Raw genomic sequence first — 26,044 nt, 5'->3', positions numbered from 1 at the left:
CCTCCCCACTGCCCTAGGCGAGCCCGGGAGCGAGGGGAGGCAAGATTCCTGGGAACGTGGGTGGGTGGACTGGGGTGATGTGAGTGGGGGCGGGGAGGAAGGGGGATGGGCTGTGGCGTGCGGAGTGTGAGAAAGGGGGTGTCGTTTCCGGGGGGTGTGGAAAGGGGCTGGGTTTGCAAGCACATGTGTTTTGCTTGCCAGTGCAGAGTGCTGTCTGCCGGTTTGTCGAGGTTCCCTAGAGTGAGTGAGTGAGTGTGTGTGTGTGTGTGTGTGTGTGTGTGTGTACCGGGTAGTGGGAGGGAGGCGTGTGTACGGGGTAGTGGAAAGGGGCTGGTTTAAGGCTTGCTTAAGTGGGTCGAAAGGACAGAAAAAGTTTGTAGAAGGCTTGCAGGAGAAGGGTTTTCCAGGCAAGAAATGCTTTCTAAGGATGAAGAGGGAGCGAACAGCAGCCTTTGTCGGGAGTTTAGGAATTTCACGGCACCCGAATTTCAGTAGTTTTCCTGAAAGCTATAATAAGTTAACTGGGCGTTAGTCTGGATCCTGTTTTCCACAACTTTGCATCAAGCATACTCACGTCCTTGTGCCTTGGTAGAGTTCTTTGCACAGCTTTTGCATGTGTGCCATTGCTTGGGTGAAAGAGAAGAGAGGTGCTAATTTTTCATTTTTTATTTCTTAGTATATTGAGCATTTCTAAGCCAAACGGGAGACCTATATTCTTGGATTCTGAACAGCATTTAGATCTTGAAATAACTTGATGGCAGTTTAACTTGGGCAGCAGAAAAAAAATTGTCTTTTTTTTTTTTTTAAACTTATTTAAGTTAACTTGATATGATATATTCTGTGAGGATTATTTAATAAGCATCTTTCAAGAGATTTGTATTTTAAAGATCATGTCTCTTCATATGATGGATTTGACTTTAATGAAGATGTATTTGGTGAGATTGATAGGCTAAAAAATTTGTAACTTCAGATATCGTATGAAATGGCTACTTTATTGATGGAATTTTAATCACTTTTGAGCAGCAACTTTGCATTTTCAAGGTAAAAATTTCCTGGACGACTGAGTTGTGGTTGAGATTATGAGAAATGTTTGATAAACACTGAAACTGAACAGTATCTACCCACAGAAAGATGCACTTTAAAAAAATGCTGGTATTGGATTTAATAGGTGATATTTCTGGTTTTCTTATTACCACATAAATATAGAGTTGAGACAAAAGATCAGATAGGATATAAACAGGTGAAGATAGGAGCTGAAGGTATATTCGGTGACCATTTCGTATCTTAGAAAAGGAAGTTAATTGAGTTAATATAGGGTCTTGAGAATAGACAGTTAATGGGAAAAAGGCATTTTAAAATTAGTACTTAGTCATTTAACAGTTATCTGATTAAATACCTGGTTTATATATTTGGATTCTGTGGCATTTAACTTGATTGGTTGATGCTCCTTTTTTTCTGTGTTAGGTTTCTTGGTATCTCAGTAATACCTAGGTTGTAACTTCTGGATGAGATAAAATTGCTTCTTATCAGTGAGTGGCAAGTAAAGTTAGTGGCCATTTTGAATTTTTTACTTGTTCACTTTATAGTGTACTTGCTACCTTTTACTCTATTCTCACACTGTATTTTTTGAGGTAGGCTTCACTTACGAGGCAATTAACATAGACAACACATTCTAACAAGCATTGTTATTAGGAGAGTAAAATTCTCTTAGTTGCTGATCTGATCTTATAGCTCCACTAAGACAAGTCGATACTTTCAGTATTTCTTCAGCTGAGTGGTCATAGCTGATCTGCTCTAATAAGCTGGATGTGCTTGCAGAAATGTTTTGTTTGGTTTCCTGGCTCTCTTGTATGTTCAGGTATGTGTGTTTTGGCTTTGAAGTACCTGTATGAAATAGTGTCTTGGGCCATTTTGTGTTGCTGTAAGAAACTATCATAGAATGGGTAATTTATAAAGAAAAGAAACTTATTTTTCACTGTTCTGGAGTCCAATATGAAGATGCTGGCATCTGGTGAAGGCCATCAGGCTGCATAATTTTATGGCAGAAAGAGCAAAAGCGTGCCAAAACTTGCTTTTGTAACAGTTCCATTCCTGATAACTAATCCAGTTCCTCAGTAACAACATTAATTCATTCATGAGACCAGAACGCTTGTGACCTAACCATGTCTTATTGGAGCCCACCTTCCATCACATGAACTTTAAGTGACACATTCAAACCATAGAATTCTGCCCCTGATCTCCTACAGGTTCACATCCTTCCACTGCACAGTGCATTCATTTCATGTCCCCAGCGTCTTAACTCATTCTAGCATCAACTTAAAAGTTCCAAGTCTGGAGTCTTATCTAAATCAGATATAGGTGACACTCAGTGCATGATTCATTCTGAGGTAAATTCTTCTCCAGCCCTAAACCTGTGAAATTAACAAATTATGTACTTAGAAACCAGTGGTAGGACAATATAGGATAGACACTCTCATTTCAAAAGGGAGAAATAGGCAAGAAGAAAGTGGTATCTGGTTGCAAGTAAGTCCATAACCTAACAAGGAAAACAACATTAAATCTTTTTCTTTTTGGTACCAAGGATTGAATCCAGGGGCGCTTAATCCTCATCCATTTTTATATTTCATTTTGAGATAAGGTCTTGCTAAGTTACTTAGGGTCTCGCCAAAATTCATGAGGCTGGCTTTGAACTTGTCATCTTTTGCTTCAGCCTCCTGAGCTGTTGAGATTATGGGTGTGTGCTTCCACTCCCAGCAACATTAAGTCTTAAAACTGGAGAATAATCTCCTTTGACTCCATCTTGGAGTGGGGATTGAGCTTTCAAGAAGTCCCACCCCCATGGCTTTGCTGGACTCAGTCATCGTTCTAGTAGTTTTCCTCAGTTGGAGTCTTTTGCCTGCCAGTGTCTCAGTTGCATGCTGGTGGCCTTATGGTTTTGTGATGTTGGGGCTGCTTCACTAGGTGTTGTCCAAGTGGTGGTTGCTAATGGCTCTCACTCCACCACCACAAGACTCTGTCAGGGCCCCCAGGCTATTAGGAACATCCTTTCTAGGGGAGACCACCGTGTCTCCACTCCTCTTGCATTCTGTGTCCTTATATATACATAGTACTACATAGATACCACCAAGGTTTACAGCCTATACATTCTGGAGAGATGAGCTGCACCTGGGCTTGCTTGAGCAGCAGCTACTGGGAGCTAGGAGTAGAGTCTTGAGGTGACTCAGGTTAGCAAGCCTATGGAGGGTGCTGCCCTAGCCAGGTTCCCCAAACCATTCTGCCTTAGAGCTCTGGGCCTTTGATGAGAGAGGAAGCTTCAGAGATCTTTGAAATGCTTTTGGGACCTGTTGTAGTTAGTTTTCTCATTCCTCTGACTAAAAGATTTGACCAGACAGTTGTAAAGGAGGAAAAGTTTATTTCAGGGCATACAGTTTCAGACATCTTGGTCCATAGGCAGCCAGCTCTTCGTGGCTGGAGGTGAGATAGAACATCTCGGCGAAAGGAAGCAGCTCACATCATGATCAGGAAGCAGAGAGAGACTCTACTCTCAGATGCAAATAAATACCACAAAGGCATATTCCCAGGGACCCACGTCCTTTAGCCATACCCTACCTGCCCTCAGTTACCACCCATAAGGGGATTAATTCACTGATTGGGTTAAGACTCTCATAACCCTATAATTTGTCCTCTAAACCATCTTGCATTGTCTCACACATGATTATTGGGGGACACTTAATATCTAAACCATAATAGGGTCATTCTCTCGTCATCTTTGTAACCCCTTCTCTTTCTATCTGTACTAATCTTTGCAAAGGGTAGCTTGGCCACATTCTTGGTTTGTATTCCTAAATGTCTCTTTTGATTCTTGATTAGGCTATGAATTTTCTAAATCTTCTTCTGTTTCTCTTTTAATTATAAATTCTGTCTTTATGTAATTTCTTTTCTCTTGTATTTTACTGTGTATAGTTAAAAGTAGTCATGTAGCTATTTCAATATTTTGTTGATATCCTAGTTCATTGTTCTAAAACTACTTCCATAAAGCTCTCAGGCATGGACACAGTTCAGTCAAATTCTGTGTGAATTTGGAGGGCCTGAATTTGTGACTGGAGGCCCTCTAGTCCAGTTTTCAATACTATGTTCTTCATTTCTAGCCCAGATCTCATCGGATTTGCCTTTGCTATCTATATTTCCATGAGCATTCTTAGCATAACTTCTTAAATAACTTTTAAGAAGTCTCAGACTTTTCCTACAGCTAATTTCTTTTGAGCCCTCACCAAAATTGGCCTTAACGTTCTGTTCACAGTAGTACAGGCTATTTCCAGAATTCATTTCAAATCTGTTCCAGCCTCTCTCTACCCATTATCCAGTTCCAGAGCTGCTTCCACATTTTCAGGTAGTTGTTATAGCAACAGCTCCACTTTCCTTGCCAGTTTTTTTAGTATGTTTTGTGTTACTATAACCGAATACCACAGACTCAAGTACTTTATAAAGACAATTTATTTTTCACTATTCTTGAGGCTGGGATGCCCAGGTACCATCATTGATGAAGTCCTTGTGTGTGTCATCCCATAACAGAAAGTGGAAGGGCAAGAGAGCAAGCTGACTGAACTCATTGTTGTAACAAATCCACTCTTGAAATAACCAGCCCACTCCCAAGATGAGGACATTAATCTGTTTATGAGGGAATAGCCCACTTGACCTGATCACCTGTTACTAGGCTCTACTTTCCAACACTGTTACATTGCAGAATAAGTTTCCAATATGTGAACTTTAGGGGTCATAATAAACCCAGAGCACACACCTAGATAAGTTCTTAGAATTTTCATAAGACAACATGTACCATATAAGTATCGATGAGATCAAGAAATAGAACTTAATCAGTACCCCTCAAAGTTCTGTTCTTTGTCCTCTCATTACCCTTTCCCAAAGGTAACTATTATACTGATTTTTAGCATTACAGACTAATTTTGTACTTTTTGAACTTTTCTGTCAGTGGAATAATATAGTATGTAGTCATAAGTGAGCTGCTTTCAACAAATGCCTGCGAGATACATTCATGTTATTTTGTAGGAACAACCTCTTTAATCTCCTTTCTGAATAGAGTTACTTTGTATGAATGAATGTACCACATTTTATTTTCTTATTTTATTGTTGGTGGGCATTTAGATTGTTTTCAGTTTTTGTCTATTAGGAATTTTCTTACATGAATTTTGGTGAGCAAGTCTACACATTTCCTTGGATTACTTATTAGTGGAATATTTCTGTGTCTTAATAGGATTCATGTGCCTAATAGGGTTCAGCACTATTAAATGATGTCAAGTAACTTTTCTCAAATGATTATACCACATTTACACTCATTCTAGAAGTTGATGATTTTCACTTGCTTCCCTTTCTCCCTCAAACTTGGCATTCTCTGTCTTATAATTGTAACCATTGTGATGGCTAAAATTTGTAAAATTGTGTTTTTAATTTCCTTGTATATTGATTTTTTAACTGGGTTAGTTGATAACAACTTTAATAGAGAAATACAGATTTCTGGTTTACCAAAAGGTCAACCATTATTTGTATTGGAATTAGGACTGTTAGTGGGATAAGACTCTTCGCTCTACTCAAACTGGGTAACTTGTTAATATCTAGGCTTTTAAGTTTTTGAAGATTGCCTTAGTACTTCACATTTGCAGAATTGTTTTGTTAGTGTTTCACATAGATTTAAACTAAATTTCTGAAAGTGAGAAAATTGTATTATTAACTGTGCAAGCATTGGAAAATGGAACCACAAAGACTTTTTCATAGTACACTTAGTTGCAATCATGTTTCAGCTTTGTAAGAGAACTATACTTTTTGAACTTTCTGTCTTTATTTGTTACTTACTTTTTATGTATGTAGTATATTACATTTTCTAACTCTAGCTTTTCTTTTGACCTGGCAATATTCTAGCATTCAGGATTGTTGTTTATGAAATAATTGTTGATTTAAAAAACTAAGTCATTTACTTTAATTTTTGACGTTTCATATTCTGTTGTACTTGAGAGTTTTCTGAGGCTGAAATATGAATTGTGTTCAACTGACTTGTTCTTTTGTTTTGTTGTTATTTTGCTTTCTTTTGAGATAGGGTTTTGCTATTTTGCCCAGGCTGGTCTCAAACTTACTACCCTCCAGCTTTAGCCTCTTGTGAGGCTGGAGTTATAGGTGTGCAAAATTTTGCCTGGCTTGAATCGTTGATTCTTGACATTTTATTGATGAAATTTTAATATTTTCAACTTGCTAGATTTTCACAATAACTTTAATATTAAAGGTGCTCAGTTTTTAGTAGCCAAAATATCTGTTATGTCAGTGCTTATGTTTTGGAAACATTATTTGAAAACCAATAAATTAATTTTACCAAAATATGGTTCTTTTACAGCTCTAATTTGGTTAGTAGTGAAAGCTTTGGAAAAAGACATATCTCAGATGGAATACTCAGTTTCAGATTTCTCATCTCAAAAATGGAGATTGGACTGACTTCTAAAAGGGAACTCACATCCCCCAAGTCGTCCCCCAAGTCCTGGATCCCCCTCAAGTTCGACGCCCTCTCTCAGCTCTGAAGTAGCCAGAATGAGCTGTTGCCCCTTCTCCTTACAGCAATAAGGAGTTCCTAAAATTGGAGGGGGGAATGAAGCCAGAAATAAATAGACAGTGTAGATCGGTAAAGCGAGAAAGGTTGGATCTAGGAGGCCAATTTTGAGTGAGTCTGGGAAGTTGAAGACTATCCCCTGAGGGTTACTGTTTACTCTACCAAGATGTAGCGCCTGTCCAGGTAGACTCTCAACTGAGGGAACCGTGATTAGTTCCCAAGTTTCCAGACAAAGGGGGGAATGAAAAACCAGCCTTGGAGCAAAGCCTGTCCAAGGAAGGGGGTGTGATCCTTGTCCTTGGAAAGACTCACAGAGCACTCCTAGGCACATACCCACCCTGCTGAGTTGTTTATCTACAAATAACAGGAGAGATCTGGGGAGCCAGGTGTCCCTGACTCAGTCAGGCTAGGTGAGGACCCATAGCAATCCCCTAGCAACCACCAATCAGCATGAGACAGGGAAAATACCTGGGATGCCAGAAGACCTTCCCATTAGTTTATGGTGGTTGATAACATGTTGGGAAACCATGTAGTTCAGCACGTACTCCCCTCGTGGCTTAAACCAGTCAGTTCAAACGAATCCCCCTCTTGTACTAACCAATTACCCTTACCCAACTTGTTCCTGCCAGTGAATATGCTAATCAATGTTAAGAATTGTTGTTTGATTTTTCCCAAGGTGTGTGATGATTTGCTAAGAGACACTATGATGTATGTGAAATCCCTGCCTTCCCCAAAGAGTGTATAAAACTGCTGCAAACCCTGGGCTCGGGGCTTCTCAGCGTCACCAGTTGCTGTGTGCGTGGAGGACCAAACTAGCTCTAAATAGACACCTCTTTGCTGCTTTAAAAAAAAATGGAGATTGGGGCTGCAGGTGTAGCTCAGTTGAGGATGCGTTTTTAGCATGTATGAGGCCCTTGGGTTCAATTCCCAGAATCCCTCACCCCCAAGTGGAAATAATAATAGTACCTACTTTAGAGTTGCTGTGAGATTTCATGAGATGCCATTAGGCATTGCCTGCTACATAGTGAGTCTCAGTCCAAGTTGCTACTGTTATTGAATATTGTTAACAATAAATCTGTGTTTAACCCCTGTATTTCCTTTCTTTCTCAAACTTTTGAGAGCACATGTTAAAGAACAGTAAAATAAGATATAGGTTATTAAGTTGTGGTTGTCTATACAAGTGGAAGAGAGCAGTGCCATGCAAAACTTGAAGTCCATATTATACTAACTTTGAAACAGCGTGTGGCAAAACTAGTTTTAAGCCAGGACTAACCTTTTCATTCCACACATCTGTATCAACTTGTGAGAAGTTAAGTATTGAGAATTTTCCATTAGCATAGTTGGTCTAGGTGTAAACAGTTTTATTTTATAATACACAAAGTATATAACAAAGATTTTATAATACCATCTATTTCACTTATTAATGTGCTTATAGAGTGATAAATTCTAATCTAGGTGAAAGGAAGAGAATAGTGAACAAAATGAATTCTGCCCTAATTGATCTTGTGGGGAACATACATGTATAAGATAATAATAGGTCTTAATAAGTTTTATGAGGAAAACTCAAGGAGGGGATATAACATAAGTCTAGGTGAAGTCCAGGTAATGTATTTCTTTTCATGAAAGTACATTTGAAGTGACTCTTTTATAAGATAAATGATTGCCAAAAGCAAACCAAAACACCTTTTTTTTTTTTTTTTGCTGGGCGGGGCAGGGAAGAGGAGGTTACTGGGGATTGAACTCAGGAGCATTTGACCACTGTGCCACATCATCAGCTCTATTTTGAATTCTATTTAGAGACAGGGTCTCACTGAGTTGCTTAGCGCCTTGCTGTTGCTAAGGCTGGCTTTGAACTTGAGATACTCTTGCCTCATCAGCCGTCCGAGCTGCTGGGATTACAGGCATGTGCTACCACCTAGCCAGGCCCAAAATATCTTTCTTAGTTCTTAGGATGGAAGTCCCTGTTCATGGTGCTGGGAAATTGAGTTCTTGGTGAGGACTTTCTTGGTTTGCAGAGCTACATCTTGTCTTTACATGGCCTTTCATGTTGCACTCACAGAGCAGGGTGCTTATGTTTCCTCCTTCCTCTTCTGATAAGGGCACCAGGCTTCTTGGATTAGGTTCCCACCCTTATGACTTCATTTAACTTTTATTATCTCCTGAAGATCTTATCTCCAAATACAGTCACATTGGTGGTTAGGGATTCATGTAGGAATTTTGGGGAAACAGAATTCAGTCTGGAACATATATGGGGACACACATGAGTTTTGAAGCATTTCTCACATATGTTTTTCCATGTTAGCATACTTTATATTCTGTTTGTAGTTTAATGATCCACATTAGAATATGATAAAATATTTGATGAGCTGTTACTTTATATTTGTTGACAAATTAATACATCTAGTATTTGTGTATCCTTTTAGCATATAGGAATTAATACTGGACTGAGGGTTTTGGGATTTTATTTTAGTGCTTTGTCTTATACAATAACTTTGTGGTCTTGGACTACTCATTTGGTCTATGTGGAAATACATTTCTTTATCTGTAAAAAAGGAGAATGGAATATGGAATACATGATATTCAAAATCCCTTTGGCTCTAAATGGTTTATGTGTTTTTAAGATGTTCATGTTCTAGAATACAAATTATTTCATATTTAATCTTTGAAATTTTTCCCTTCTTCCTCTTTTCAACTTTTGGAAATACTGACCACTCAGCAGATTAATATCAGTGTGTAGATAAGGGCATATTAATCACTATTTTTAACTGAGTTAATTAGCATGTAGATAATAGTCCTCTTCATTAAAAAAAAAAAACAAACTCCTCCTTTTTTGACGTCTCTTTTGATATATTACCTTTTCTTTAAAAAATATCGTCCCTAGTTTTTTTTTTAAACAATTTTTTAGTTGTTGATGGACCGTTATTTTATTTATTCATTTATATATAGTGCTGAGAATTGAACCCAGTGCCTCACACGTGCTAGGGAAGCGTTCTACCTTTGAGCCACAATCTTACCCCTTGTCCCTAGTTTTTTAAAGCTAGCTTTTAATCATATTTTTAAGATGAAAAAGTTCAGCTTTAGAAAAGTGTGAACAATGTCTTATTTTTTAAATTAAAATTGTAATACATAAGTTAAAAATTTAAATAGCATAGAAGGACACAGAGAGGAAAATAGTCTCCTTTCCCCCCAAGTTTCCTGGTTCCTTTCTTTAAAAGCAGTTACTCTTTTTAGTTTAATTCTTATCCTTTTAAAAAATATTCACTTTCTGTTGTTGTTGTTGGTCGAATTGTACAGAGAATTGAACTCAGGGGTGTGTTGTGCCACTGAGTTGTATTCCTAGCCTTCCTTTTATTATTATTTTTTTTATTTTGAGTTAGGATCTCAGTAAGTTGCCTAGGCTGTCTTTAAACTTATAATCCTCCTGCATTAGCCTCCCCAGTAATTAGGCTTATACTTGTGTCCAACTCAAGAATGTTTTCTATCTATACTATCATTCATGTGTTTTTATTTCTGGACCTCTAGTACATATTGACACACATGTACATACATATGTGAGTACACACATGGAAGCCTAATGCATTTTTTTTTTTTTAAAGAGAGAGAGGAGAGAGAATTTTTTAATATTTATTTTTTAGTTCTTGGCGGACACAACATCTTTGTTTGTATGTGGTGCTGAGAATCGAACCCGGGCCGCATGCATGCCAGGCGAGTGCGCTACAGCTTGAGCCACATCCCCAGCCCCCTAATGCATTTTGAATTTTCTTTCCTAATTGCTTACATTTTGTTCCACTTTCACATGGGAAAAAATTAAGAACTGTCTTATTTTCTTTTCCTATGGCTGCATAATGTTCCATTGCATGTTTGTGTCACCAGGTTTATATGGTGGGTATTTAGATTCTTTTTGTTGTTGTTTTGCTGGACAGTGAATCCAGTGACTTGCCCCTGGTAGGCAAGCACTCCACCACTGAGATGTACTCCCTCAACCCCTGTCTTACTGTTACAAAATGATGGCCCCAAGTTGTTATGTCTTAATACATATATACACTTATTTGTAAGTAAAAATATACAAATATACAACATATAGTATCTTAGGGAGCTTACAGAATCTTCAGTAACATGGTTCAAACTTGGTATGTTAAGATAGTCTGTGCATTTTATTTACCATTGGCTAAAAATAAGATATTTAAAATATTTGTTCATATTGTAACTATGGCAGAGATATGTCTAGAGATAGTTAGGTAAATCATATCTTTTGTAACTTTATAGTATTTGTAAATAGTCTAGTAGTTGCTGGGGAATTTTGTTTATGTATGTAATATTATTATTTGTCTTTCATTATTCATCTACATTCTTGATACCTTCAAGCACAAATAGAGCTGGATAAAGTTGGAAAGGACTTCATGTATCATTTGGTTTAACTTTCTTATTTTGCTCACCTGTTCATAAATCTGTCTTAATATTGCTGTTCTTGAATCTACTTGCATACTTGAGGTAATCGGGGGTGAAGGACAAAAGTGGAATGGAGACTTTATTTTTTAATGCTATGGATTGAACCAGGACATTGTGCATGCAGAGCATGTGCTCTATCACTGAACTGCATCCCTAGCCTAGAGCCTTTTGAATTGCATAAGTGATCTTTCATAAAGTTTTTAGACTCTAGCAGTATATCAGCCATCTCTGAAGAAGAGTATTCTTGACAAAGATGGGACAGGGTATCTTCTCCCAGGTCCCAAAGCTTGGAAAAATTAGCAATGCAGCTTTTAAAGAAAAATTTAAGTAAGGTGCTCATTTATATATCACAAAAATATTTCATATATACAGATAATGTCTTTAAAAAACAAATGGAGAGTCATTCGTTCATTTATTTTATTTTTGCTATAATTGGGAATTGAACTCATCAAACTGCATCCCCCCACCCTTTTTTATTTTTAAAAATTTTGAGATAGGATCTTTGTAAGTTGTCCAGACTGGCATCTAACTTGTGATCTTCCTGCTTCAGCCTCCTGAGAAAGCTGGGATTGTAGGAGTGTGCCACCATGCCCATCTTCATTCACTTAATTAATAAACATTTACTGGTGTGTATGTTAGTTACTATTTAGGTATTAGGCAAAATAAAGTAGATAAAAGCCTCTTTCCTTCGCAGACTTTACATTTAGTGAGTATGGCAGACACTATAAACATAACTCCATTAATTTTATAGTATGTTGGAAGATGATGTGCTGTGAAAAAGGAAATAGGATAGAGTAAGAGGCAATGAGGATGTAGAAGTAAGGTTGAGTTGGTACATTAATAAACAGATCAGGATGAGCTTCATTGATGGAACTATTTGAATGTAAACTGAAAGGAAGAGAGCTAAGCTAGTTAAGAGGAAAAAGATTATCTTAGGCAGAGGGAATAGCTGGAGCATTGATATTAGAGATGGGGACTACCTGGCACATTTAGAAGGCTAGAGACAATTTGATGTGGAGTGAAGAAGGGGGAAGAGTTAAGACTTCTGCTTTTGTATTCAGTCAAAGGAAGTGATCTGATCTGACTTAGGTTTTTTAATCTGTTTTTTTGGTACCAGGGATTGAGCCCAGGGGCACTTAACCACCAAGTCACATCCCCAGCTCCTCCACCCTGCCCCTTGTAATATCATATGGCTGAAGGCATTGAAGCAGTAGTTCATTTGAGAGAAAGAGAGATCACAAGGCAAGACAGGAAGCCAAAGAGCAGAGAGGTACTAATCTTGCTCTTTAATAGTAACCTTATCGTGAGACTAATCCAAGGTCCCTTGGGAATTACTTTAATTCCGTCTGAGGGCAGTACCCTCAGTGAGCAAGTCATCTTCTACTAGGTTCTACCTTTTAAAGGTTTCACCACTTTTTAATAATACCACACATTAGATCAAGCTTCTAATACACTATGGAGAACACACTCTAGTACTAAGTGAACAGGTTTTTTGTTTTTTTTTTAAAGTATATTTTTTTCCCCTAGCACCTTAGTATTGAACCCAGGGCTTTGTACATGCTGGGCAAGTACTTTATCACTGAGTTAATCCCCAGTTCTTTTTAATTTAATTTGAGACTAGGTCTTGCTAATGTCTTCTGTATGGCCTCAAACTTGTGATCCTTCTGTTTTAGCATCCCAAGTAGCTGGGCTTACAGGCTTGTGCCACCTTGCCTGTTTTCTTTGTCTTTCTCTCTTTTTTAAAATTTTTTAAATTAGTACATTATAGTTACACGTACATAATATTAGGGTTCATTTTGACATAATTTCACAAACATGAAATATAATTTGCTCTAATTCAGTCCCCAGTACTTCCCCTTTCCCTCTCTTCCTCTCTCCTCCCGTTTTCCCTTTCTTCTCCTCTCTTGATCTTTCTTCTATTATTAATGGTTTTGTTTTTTTAAATTAGTATTTTATAAATACACATAAAGGTGAATGAAATTCACTGTGGTATATTCATATATGTATATAGGATAGTTTGGTCAATTTCATTCTACTGTTCTTCCCTTTCCCTTTTCCTCCTCCTTCTTACTTAATTGAATCCACTGATCTCTCTCCTGTTTTCCTGGAAATACCCTCCTCACCCTTCACACCCCCCACAACCCCTTTGGTATAGTATCTGCCTCTGTGTTTTCTCTTGACTATTAATTTCCATTTAACTTTTTTTTTTTTTTTAATGATATACCTGTGTTGCATCTTTTGTGGGGGATAAAGGATAGAAATTTATTCTCAAAATTTGGGAAGCTAGAAATCTGCTATCAAGCTGTGGACTGGATTGCCTTCTTCTGAGGGCTGTGAGGGAGAATCTATTCTTTGTGAAAGAGAACCTGACCTAACTTTTGATAGTTTGCTGGCGGTCTTTGGCATTGCTTTGTTTGTAGAAACATCATCCCAGGTTCTCATTTTACATGTTCTCCCTTTGTACCTATTCAAATTCACACCCCTCCCCCTTTATTTTCTCTGTTAGTGCTAAGGATCAAGCTGTAGGTCTCACACATGCTAAGCAAGTATTGTATCGCTAAGGCATACACTCAGGCCCTATATTTTATCTTTAATTGACACATGGTAATTATATATATTACTGGAGTATGGTTTGACATTGCAATATATGTTTATCTTGTATAATGATCAGATAGGGTATTTAGTACATCTGTCTCTTCAGACATTTATCTAAATGTCTCATATAGTTAGTTAGTGGCAAAAGTTGGCATTTTTGTCTAAACTCCAGGTATTTCATCCTCTTCATAAGTAAATATGCCTAATACATTTGACTCATGATTGATGCTCTGTATTACTAGGATCTCACTTCTTTCTGCTTGTCAGCAATGTTGGTTAGGATGATTCAGACTTAAGTAGAGAATTGAAGATATGGACCTGGTCCCTTTATGACTCTTCACACTTTGTCATAAGGGCTAGAAATGTAGTGCAGGCATATATTACTGTTTTCTTATAGTTCTCTTGGTCTTTTTGTTTGTGAGCTTTTAGAGAAGTCCAGCCCTTCAAACAGAAAAATGTCTTGCTTAGCCACCTACTTTGGGGTTGAATCTTTTTCAAAACAAATCCTGTGATTTTATAACAGATGGGTAAAATGTACTAGTCTACCTTTTCACCATTTATATTAAAAATTTAAGAAAGAAAATTATGTGGAATATTACTCCTAGTAGAGTTCTTTCTTTCTTTTTTCTTCTTTTCCATTTGGGGAATTCAACCCTAGGGCACATCATCAAACTACCACAAAGCTACTATCCCCAGGCCTTTTTTACTTCTCTTTTTAGACAAGGTCTCTCAGTTCCTCAGACAGGCCTTGAACTTGTGATCCTCCTGCCACAGCCTCCCAAGTAGCTGGGTTTATAGGCATGTGCTCTGTGCCTGGTACATTTTTCTTTTTGTTATTGTTTCATCAGAAAGAATAGATTTTTATGAACAAACTAATAAGTGGATACAGATGATAACCATAATAATTAACCATTTGATGGGCATCTAACCATTTAATGGGCATCTTATATTATCCAGGTATGCCAATATACTGTGTTATTCTCACAACAAACCGGAAAAGTAGGTATTATCTTTCTGTTTTTACATAGGATGAAAATGAGACTTAGATTAAATATATTGTTGAAGCAGGCCTCACAATCAGCTGTGCTTGCTCAGTCTGTGACTATTTCACAATCTAGTAAAGGACAGTACAGGTGATGACTGAGGGGCTGCACTTGCTGTATTGTCATCATCTCTGAGTCTTAATATCCTCATTGGAAAAATAAAGTCAATAAAATATCATTTTTGGACTGGGGATATGGCTCAAGTGGTAACACGCTCGCCTGGCATGTGTGCGGCCCGGGTTTGATCCTCAGCACCACATACAAACAAAGATGTTGTGTCTGCCGAAAACAAAAAATTAAAAAATAATAATAATAAAATATCATTTTCATTAAGTATTTTATAAAGTTTGAGTGAGTATTTATTGTATCTTTTTATTGACTTAAAAAACGTTCTCGGGGGCTGGGGATATAGCTCAGTTGATAGACAGCTTGCCTCACATGTCCAAGGCCCTGGGTTCAGTCCCAGCACAACAAAAACAAAATGAAACAACAACAAAAAACTTCTACTCTCAAGAAATTGAATCAAAATAAATTGATTAAAGAATACAGAAAGGTATAAAGTATATGCAATTATACAAATATAGTATAATTACAGATAATTTAAATAGATGAGACAGAAGCATGTAAGAATAAAGGCTTAAAGAATTGAAAATAGCAATATAAAACATGTCAAAAAGAATTACATTGCTCTCCCCCGCCCCCCAAACAAGCAATATCAATGTTATCAAGAAGTGGAGGTTCTGGGCTGGGGATGTGGCTCAAGCGGTAACTCGCTCACCTGGCATGCGTGCGGCCTGGGTTCGATCCTCAGCACCACATGCAGACAAAGATGTTGTGTCTGCCGAAAACTAAAAAATAAATATTAAAAAAAAAAAAAAAGAAGTGGAGGTTTTAACAGTTTAATTGGGGAAGACTTTCTGGAGAAGAGGGGAGAAAAAGCATTTATGATTACCTGTGAGATAGGATGCTAAGTACTTTGCATGGGTTGATCCATTTTTCTACCACAACTCTGAGATAGAATTACATCCTTTTTAGATGAAGCAAAGAAACTTTTTTTTCCCCCTCAAGATCATATAAAGAGTAAGTGGCAAAAGTTGGTGTTCCTGTCTAACTCTGTGTATTTCTTCTTTTTCATCATGTCTCAGTCTGGAATATGGAGCCCAGGTGTGTGTGTAGGGATTGAGTTTTTTCTAGATTGTAAAGTATAGGATTATTTTTAAGAATATAGTGAGGGTCTGGTGGTGTAGTTCAGTGGCAGAGTGTGTGCTTAGAATGTTCAAGGCTGGCTTCAGTCTCTAGGAAAGAAAGAAAGAAAGAAAAAGAAAGAAAGAAGAAAATAGAGTGAGCATATAATTTGACAGAAGAGAGTAGTTAAATAATGTTATTATTATAAGATATTTTAATAGGAGATATATGTGCTTATTATTTTAGACTGTGATCTTTAATGTTTTGGAAATAATGGTGTAATGTATTCACTTTTTTCCTTAGATGGATACCCATTGTTTTAATTCATTTATCAAATAATCCCTTTTTTCTCTGGGTTAAAAGAATTAGCTTCTGGGGCTGGGGTTGTGGCTCATTGGTAGAATGCTCATGTAGTATGTGCAAGGTCCTGAGTTCAATCCTCAGACCACATAAAAATAAATAAAATAAAGTTATTGTGTCCAACTACAACTAAAAAAATATTTTTAAAAAGAGAATTAGCTTCATTGAAATATTATTTACGTACCTTTAAATTGTAAATTTACAGTCTAAAAAGTTGTACAATCTCAAGGGTTTAAAAAGAATTTTTCTTTATTCCTCTTCCTCTTCCTGTTTTCAGTGGTATTAGGGATTGAATCCATAGCTTTGCACTTGGTAGGCACACACTGTATCACTTAGCTATGCCCCAGTCTTTTTCATTTGAGGCAGGTACTCACTTATTTGTCTAGGATGACCTTGAACTTGTGAACCATCTGCATAACAAGCCTACTGAGTTGCTGGGAATTTAGGCATGTGCTACAGTGGCTGGCTTTAAAAACAAAAATCAAAAAACTTTTTAAGAACTTGCATTGTTTTTTAATAATTCTCCATTGAAATTTTCGGGGAGGTGATTTAGTTCTCATTTTATAAAGGATTGTATTATCTCCATTTTATAAGCATTTGCCTAAGACTTTGTAGCTAGTAAGTAGATCTGAGACTGAAACGTAGGACATTTTAGGAAATAGTAGTATGATAGTCGAGAACAGATTGTTGAGGGCTTGCAAATGTCAGACTAAAAAATTTATATCTATATCACTTAGAGTGAGCATTATCTTGTTAGTGATCCTCCTCCTCTTTTCCTCCTTTTTAAAAAATTGACGGTGCTAGGAATGGAACTCAGGGCCTCAAGCATGCTAGGTAAGTGCTCTACAGCTGAACTATATCCCCCAGCCCTCCTATTCTTATAAAAGATGCCATCATGTTGACCCCATCCTCATGACCTCATCTAATTGTAATTACCTCTTTCTAGATACCATTAGCAAATACCTCAAGACTCTGGCATTGTGATAGGAGTGGGGGTCGGGAAAATATCCAAAATGTCCTTGAAGTCATTCTTCCATTATCTGGATGAAAAGCAAAATTGGCTTCCTTTTATACATACTAATCTCCTTGTAAAATAATTGCTTAGTGTTCTGTTCAGAGCACTTCTTTTTAGTTTTTGTGACCTGCCCAACTAAAAATTTTCCAAATCTAGGTTGTTTCCTGCCGCAGTCTGGCTGGGCACAAAATCACGAGCCACTCAAGCAGGAACAAGCTTTATTTTTTCCAATGCTCCGTATGCATCCAGGGAGATTCCGGATGGACCCACTCCACATTCACCGGGAACCCAAGAGGCAGTTCCTCCTCCGGAATTCCCTCCTACTGCACTTCCCCAACCAATGGGAACTCTCCAGGAGTCCCGTAGCAGGCCGAGGTGGACAGCAGGAGTCCAATATCCATATGAATGCAAATCTTAACATAATCATATCATCTCAATGGCTAGTTGGCATCACCTTTCAACCAAAAATGCCATGTATCATATTACTTGGCTGTGGCTCTTAGCAGTTTCCCTTTTGATTATAAGTTCTATCTTTAACTTGTTTTCCTTACACTTTACTGGAAGTAGTGAACATAAGCCATGTAGCAGCCTCATACTTTGCTTCAATTTTCTTCTCCCAAACATCAGAGTTTATTGCTCGAAAGTTCTGCCTTATAAAAAGCAAATATTAAAACTGTTACCACTTCTTGGTACCAGTTTCTGTACCTATAACAAAACACCTAAGACTGGGTAGTTTATAAAGAACAGAAATTTATTTCTTACAGTTCTGAGATTGGAAAGTCCAAGATCAAGTTGCTACCAGATTCATTGGCTGGTGAGGGCTGTTCTGTTTTAGAAAAATTGTTGCTCCATCCTCACATAGAAGAGGCTGTCAAAGGACAAAGTTGTAGCAATTTAGTTTAATCTGAAGTTGGTTTTATTTTCAGTTCTAGATTTGGATAGCACTTTATTCCTTAAAACAGAATAAGAATTCATTGGGTTAAGCAAGGGAGGTTTGTTTTTTTTTTTAGATAGAAAAGCTTGAAGAAAGCTGGATGTGGTGGCATACACCTATAATCCCAGCTACTGATTCCAGCTTTTGAGGCCAAGGTAGGAGGATCACAAGTTGGAGGCTAGCTCTGGCAATTTAGTGAGACCCTGACTCAAAAAATAAAATGGGCCAGGGATATAGCTAAGTGGGAAAGTACCCCTGGGTTCAGTCCCTAGTACTGTATGCATGAATAAATAAATAAAAGTAAAAATTAAAAAATAATTGAAAGTCTGAAGAAAACCAGAACAAAAGAACAAAAAGACTGATCATTTCAAAGAGGAACCACAAGTCAGAATGATAGAAAAACAACTTGTTGTTAACATCAGTTACTTTAAGTTAACATTTTTTGTGTAAGGATTAAGGCAGGTAACTTCATTATTATGCCAGTTGAAATTGGCTTGATCCAGAAATTTTGTTGTCTCTATAATCCTGATATCCTGGAAATAAACAGGTTAGTTTGTGCTGGTGTCAGGAAAGTTAGTACAAGTGATTTTTAGAATTTTGATTTTTAGAATTTTAAGACCACAGTTTAGTCTAAAACAATGGCCTCTTGTAATTTTTATTTAATAGGATAAACATATTCCCTTGCATATCTTTTATATGGACATTCTTCCCATCCTTGTGATTTAATCCCCTAAGTACCCAACCTCTTAATACAATTATATTGTGAATGAAGTTTCAATTTAAGAATTTTGGGGGAAATATTCAGATTATAGCATATAGAGATATAATGTACAATAAGAGAGAACTTTTCTAGGGATAAATATTTATTTGAAGCGGACTGCAAATATTATTCTGTAGAATATGTATAAAGTTTACTTAAAGCTGATTACAAAAATATGGATTTGAAGGAATGAAAAGTTCTTGATTATCTGTACTTGGTAACTAAGGTCAGTACTATATCTTATATTTATATAATTTAAATTTAAAATATCCCATGAACATCTGATGAGTTATGGTAGATAGGGCATGTGACCGTTCTTACTAATTTTAAAAATATTAATATCTTCATAATCTATGTAGGATAATCTTAGTGATTTTTCAAATTGAAGTATCAGAAGTGCAAGTCTCAGTGTGGAATGTTTACTTAAAAAAAAGTGTAACTGTTGATTTCTGGACATATTATTTTTCCCACTCCCCCTTTTTTGTTAAATGTAGTAATTTGTTTCTGGTAAGGAGCATAAGGGTTTTTTTCTATCAAAGCTGTGTATCTGAAAGGAATGTAAATTGGTTTAATATAATGTAAGTCTCTACCAGAAATTTGGTTATATATCAAGACAAATTCTGTTTTTTAATGATAAGATATTATTAAATGATTGGAAGTTTGTAGGATGATTTTATTCTCTTTTGACAAGTTTAATTCATTCATTTTACCAGTATTTTATGCTTATGAGCATATAAAGATCTAGTGGATCTTGCTTTCAAGGAATTTAACATGTCTTAAAATACGACCTAGATTATAATTTTGTGAATTCTGGCAGGTTCAATAATTGTTCTTGTAGCTTGTGTAAACTATGAAGGAAAGAGAAACTTGGATTTGAAATAAAACATTTATAATAGAAGTATCTGAAGTGAAAAGCATTTGAAATAAAAATGCCATACAAAAAATTGACTCTGGAATTGTGCTGTTATATTAAGTAGAATTTATTGTTTTATTAAGAAAAGGTGAAGAACAGATGTTACAAGGATTTTTGGTGGAATGGTGGAACTTTTTCCCTTTTGGATTTCATTTATCATCATGAAAATAACTACATTATCAAAAAAATCATAAAAGACTACCTCTTCAGTCATGCAACACAGATTGTTAATATCTTGATGAATTGATTGTCGTAATTTCTGTGTCTGTAGGTAGGCATACACGATCATTATATTATAAATAAAATGTTTCTTTTTAACTTTACATTATAAATGTTTATTACACAAAAAATGGAAAGTACTAGCTCCTGTTTTCTTTCTGTTGCACTATCACACAACACTTCTGACTCCAGACATTCTCCAACTTTCTGGACATCACTTGACTGCCATATAATTTGGTTAAATGCTAATTACCCAGAATTAGTGCATATCCCACAATTTAAGGACTCAGTTTCACTAAATTGACCCTTCTCTTTTTCCACCTTGCACTCTTCAGGTCCCTGTTGCAAATAGTCCAGGTTATTCATACTTCTGTCTGACTTGGCTACAAATTGGAGTTTTCCAGGATCTCTTCCTTAAGTTTGATAATTTGATATGATGGCTCACAGAACTCAGGGAAGTACCTTTACAGGTTTATTACAAAGAATAAAAAAATGAATAGTCAGTTAAAAAGGTAGATAGGATGAGGTGTAGAAGGTTTCTGAGCATGGGCACTTGTCCCTATAAGATGTTGAATGCCACTCTTCAGGCTTGGTAGCTCCTTGAATCCCACTAATGGGAACTTTATATGAAGGCTTCATCACATAGGCCTGATGGGTTTTGCCTGGAGGAGATAAGGGACAGGGCTGAAAGTGCCAAGCCTGTAGTAGTGGCTCAGTCTTTCTGATGACCAGCTCTCATCTAGGAACCCTCCCCAAGAGTCACCTCATTAGAATAAAAGATACTCCCATTACCCAGGAAATTCCAAGGAATTTAGGAGCTCTATGTCAGGAACCAGGATCAGACAAATATTCAAACAAAAGGTTTACCTAGTACCCCTATTAAGTTAGGAAATCACAAGAATTTCAGGATCTGTGTGCCAGGTACTGGAGACAAAAGATGAAAGATCTATTTCTGTCATATCATAGACACATGGGATTATTTATCTTTATTATCTTTCTTTTATACAATGTTTTATTATAGAAAAATTTAAACTTTGCTTAAAGTAGAGAGGTATTATGATGATCCCCTGGCGCCTAGCTTCAAAAGTGATTGACACTTTGCTAGTCTGTTTTCTTTGTTCTCCCAGTTTTGTTTCATTTTCCTGGAGCATTTTAAATAAATCCTACACATTGATTACTATGATTTTAAATTATTTCTTAGTAGTCCTTCAGTGGGTATATGAGCATTACTAACTTGTAGCCAAGCAAATCTTGTTTGATTTTGTCTTGTTTTATGAACTAGTAAATAAAATAAGTGTAGCAGAGATTTGAGACTTTCAAACTTATTTAGAAACAGAGAAAAATAATAACGTTTTGTCTTCTAAATACTTGAATTTTCCTTGTCTTTCAGTTCCTGGAATGGATGGAGGCGCTTTAACTGATACAAGTCTCACAGATTCCTTTTTCAGCACCAGCTTTATTGGAGTCAATGGCTTTGGAAGCCCAGTAGAAACAAAGTACCCCTTGATGCAGGTATTCTTAGTGTGACTTCCTATTGCACTAAACAGTGAAGTTAATTTCAGGGGTGGGGACCATTTGGAGATTTTGTTTATCTTAAATTGTTCAAACGTGAGATGAGGTTTTACAAGGCATTGAGATGGGTGGGGTATAAGTAAGCCTTCTTTCAGGAATATCCTTTGTGTATAGAAGCATATAGCTGGCTTTATTTTATTTAATATTTAAATTTTTAAATTTAAAGCTACAGTACTTGAGGCATGTAAATGTCTTTGAATTGTTTTTTTCTCTCCCATTTTGTTCTTAGTCACTAGGTTTTTCTTTTGTCATGTGACTGATGCCATGCCAAGAACATATTTGTTTACATTGTTTTTTTAGATTTATTTGGCAAACTTTTGTAGAATTGGAATGAAATTGGGAAGTATTCTAATGTTGTGAGTTGGAAAACTGCCATAATAGTGTATATTATTCTTTCTTGTTTCTGTGATGCACTACTGGGTGGCCTTCATAATTGCAATAGGATATTTAAAAACAAAACTGTCTACATTTCAAGTTGGACTGACTTTGAGGGGTTTAGGAAGCTAATGCTTTTCTAAGTGATTTTAACTTATTTATGTAAAAGCTTAGATTTACTGTAAATATGCACTCTAAGGGTCATTTGAATTATAAGCATTTATGTAAACAGGCACAGCCATATACATGAATGATTTTTTTTTTTTTTATGAGCAGTTTAACTTAATGTATAGTTAGTTATACCTTCTTTCAGTTGCCTATGAGCCACAATTTCAGGTGCTTATATATTTTACATTTCAACAACCTCAAGAATGTGACCTTTCCTTGTTTAATCATGCAAAAACGGAATAAGAAGTTGAGTGACTAAGTTCAGAATTATAGACTTAAAACTGGAGCTGAGAATTCCTGACTTAAAATTTTCAAGGTATTGAGTTAGGTGTCATATATGAGGCAAGGACTTATGGGCATGAAGGGCCTTCCAGGATGGAGGGATGCAGAGGATATGGAGTAAATGGGAAAGGCAGAGAACATGTTTAGAGAATTAATAAGCAGCCTGATCATTTAAGCTATCAAACGTGTATGAAGGATAATACAAATTAAGAGAGGATATTGGAGCATTTATTGATTTTACTACAGTCACTTTACACCCTCTTGAGTAGATATTGAAATTTATATTTTTATCAAAAAGGAAACTTGGTAGTTATGAGTTAACTTACTAACCCAGGCCAGTAAGTTATAGACATGGCAATTCAAAATAGGTCTTCAACTTTGCATTTAAATACTTGACTAGTGAGCTGAATTTTCATTTGTGTTTCAGGGAGTTTTGGGTTAGATAGTTGTGATTCAGATAGCAAAATTTATAGGAAGATCAGTTTGTCGGTAAGGTGAAGGATGAATTGAAAGGGAAGAGGCAAAGAGGGCCAGTCATAATTGGTTGAATACTTTTAATTTTGTGTTTTTCTATGACGCTATATTACATATTTTATTTTTCAGAGGATGACTAACAGTAGCAGCTCCCCAAGCCTTCTAAACGACAGTGCCAAGCCATATGCAGGCCATGGTAAGATGTAGTCTCTTTTACTTATGTGTGTATTTCTGATTCTAAAAGCACTATATCCTTTGTAGAGATTTTGAAAATTGTAAACAGGCATAAGTAGAAAATAAAAATTATCTATTATCTCCTTACTCAGGTAATTGTGAAGATTTAAATTCCTCCTTTTTTTCTATATATATGAATCTACATAATAATTAAGATCACATTAGACAGACTTCAGTAATGAGTGCTTCTCAATCACTATGAATTAAAATTTATTATTTATTTTCATAGTTTAACTTAACTACTTTTGTTTCTTTAAAAATAATTATTATATTCCAGGGGACTCTGTCAATACTCTGCATCATTTTTGGGGGGTATATTTTAGAAGTGAAATTATTTTAAAAAATTATGAACATTTTAAAGTCTAAGATAAAGAATTTCCAGATATTTTTATGTGTTCTATCTTAAAAAATGTTCAGTGATTATTTTTAAAAATACATAAGTTATTACTCTGTATCAGTACAGTGTTAATAATTATAAATAATCATGAGAATAAGAATTTGCATATTATATCCTGTGATAGACATTTTATGTGCATATACCAAATTGCAATCACTATTTGGAAATTACAGTCTTATGCTATGGGAAAAAAGCAATATTTTAACGTTAAAGAATATTAAAATATCCTAGTGTTCTAAAATATTAGAAACTATTTGCATCATTTTATATTTAATAGTCTCATAGAGTTTAAATGCTGTCTTTTCAATGTTATCAAAGTTAGTACAAAGGGTGAATGATATAATCATGCCTATTTTTAAATATCTTAAATGTAAAAGTTACATAAAAATATCTTAAATGTAAAAGTTACAAAAAAAAGTTACTAATGCTGCTTCTCTTTGCATTAGTAATTATTTAATAATAAGTTTGTTTTAATTCTAATCAAGGTTTAGACTAAAAAATACAGATAGAAGGCAGCAGTCTATACACTATAATCTACAATATACTTACATATACATTGCATTATGAAAAGATTAAGAATCCTTTAAATGAGGACATTTGTTGTTTTTTTAATAAAGCATTTCACAGATAATTTAATGATATTAAAATATGTGTGATTTACTAAAGCCCAGAAATGAAGAGAAGCTGTTTCATCAGTTCTCATGCATACTTTTCTAGAAACTTCAGATTTTTAAAATGAAAAGAGAGAATTTTATTTGTAACTGCTGCTTGCAGAACAATGCAACTTTAAACCTATCTTTTGGATTTTGTTTGTATTTTGAAACATTTAATACTTTCATTATTAAAAACTTAATAGTTTACCTTATCTTTTAGTAAGAGTATGAAATATCTGTTGTTAAAAATGTGGACTAGAACTGGGCTCAGTGGTGCATACTTGTTATCTCAGCAACTTGGAATGCTGAGGCAGGAAGATCATAAATTGTCAGCCTGTGCAATTTAGTGAAACCCTGTCTCAAAATAAAAAATAGAAAAGAGGGCTTGGGATGTAGCTTAGTGGTAAGAGTGCTTGCCTGGCATGCCCAAGGTCCTAGGTTTAGTCCCTATCACTGCTGGGAGGGGTGGGGGAATATACAGAATAGTTGGTAGAGTATATGGTTTTAAGACCTTGATGATGTGTTTAAATCTAAGTCTAGATCAGAGTATGATTGGCTCTTCTTCCACCCCTTTTTATCCTCCTTAGGATTTGGTCTCAGGAACACAAATATGCATTTACTATACATAGACTTACTTCCTTCATTAATATACTGCCTGCCAATGAGAAGATCGAGATTTTTTTTCCTATATTTGATTTTTCTCTTGCCCTAATCAAGCAGATATATCCTAATATGTAGAACTTCTGAATAAGTATATACTAAATGTGGACTGAGTGAGGTATTCATCAGTTTTTGTTTCATTCACTCAGAAAATATTTGAACATTCACTATGTGTGAGAAACTGAGTGTAATTATTGTGGAATATGATTTTTATTATTATTGACAGGTTAACATTTATTAGATTTGGGGGATTACCTGAGTTGTCTGTGTGGAAACTTATGTAACTTGCCTTCCAGATGCTCTAAGTTCACCTGCTTCATCCTTATTTAATGACTTTGGTGCCCTCAACATCTCTCAGAGGAGAAAGGTAGGTTAATTGAAATTTGGGTAAAACTAATGAAATTTATAGGTGATGATGGGATTGTTACCTACATAGTATCAATATTTTCTTAAGAGGAGGGAGAGCTTTTATGGACTGAAATGTTTTTCTTGCTGTTTCTTTATTCTTTTTCCTTACCTCATATGTGGAATTTCATTTGATCTTTATGCAAAGTATAGAGAAAATTTGTGAGATGGGCTGAAATTCTGCTGCTTATTTTTGCTCATTCTCCTTTATCTTATTATATTATTTTTCAGATAACATCTAATTTTAAAAAAAAATTTGTTGTAGATGGACACAATATCTTTGTTTTATTTTTTTATGTGGTGCTGAGGATTGAACCCTGTGCCTGCGCATGCAAGGCACGAACTCTATCACTGAGCCACAAACCCAGCCCAATAACATCTAACTTAATGTTATAGCTGGCTGTGGTGTAAGAATGTTAGTCATGTTTTAACTTTAGTTTTGAGTACTTGGTCTAGATTTCAATGATTCTTCCCCAGTACAAACTCATTACAAGGCAAACTTAAAATTTTCAACATTTTGTAATTGGCCCAACTATTTAAAACCTTTTCATGCTGGAAAATTTAATTGGAATTGAGGTTAATACAACATGTGCAGATTTTCATGATATTTTATAAGAACGGATTTTGTGGCAAGTTGAAATGAATAGTTTAATGCCTTTGAGTCTTAATGAGAGTCCTGTTAATACTACTAGTCATTTAGAGAAGGTAGTCTTAACCTTTTTTGGTTAGAAATAGTAGCAG

The 26,044-nt window shown here is 35.8% G+C and overlaps 1 protein-coding gene across 10 annotated transcripts in view; it reads left to right on the top strand.

Moving 5' to 3' along the window:
- Pan3 (poly(A) specific ribonuclease subunit PAN3) overlaps positions 1 to 26,044 on the top strand; it is a 134,385-nt gene that overhangs the window by 1,092 nt on the left and 107,249 nt on the right. For all 10 annotated transcript variants that reach the window (XM_076872579.1, XM_076872578.1, XM_076872574.1 and 7 more), the window contains 3 exons: positions 21,474 to 21,595; positions 23,084 to 23,150; positions 25,195 to 25,265. In XM_076872579.1, the coding sequence (XP_076728694.1) occupies positions 21,474 to 21,595; positions 23,084 to 23,150; positions 25,195 to 25,265 (260 nt within the window). The remainder of the gene's footprint in view (positions 1 to 21,473; positions 21,596 to 23,083; positions 23,151 to 25,194; positions 25,266 to 26,044) is intronic.

Source organism: Callospermophilus lateralis, chromosome 12 (assembly GCF_048772815.1).
Source record: "Callospermophilus lateralis isolate mCalLat2 chromosome 12, mCalLat2.hap1, whole genome shotgun sequence".
In the NCBI taxonomy this organism is placed as follows: Eukaryota; Metazoa; Chordata; class Mammalia; order Rodentia; family Sciuridae; genus Callospermophilus; species Callospermophilus lateralis.
Note: the sequence above shows the minus strand (reverse complement) of the source record. Positions and strands in the feature narration are given on the sequence as shown.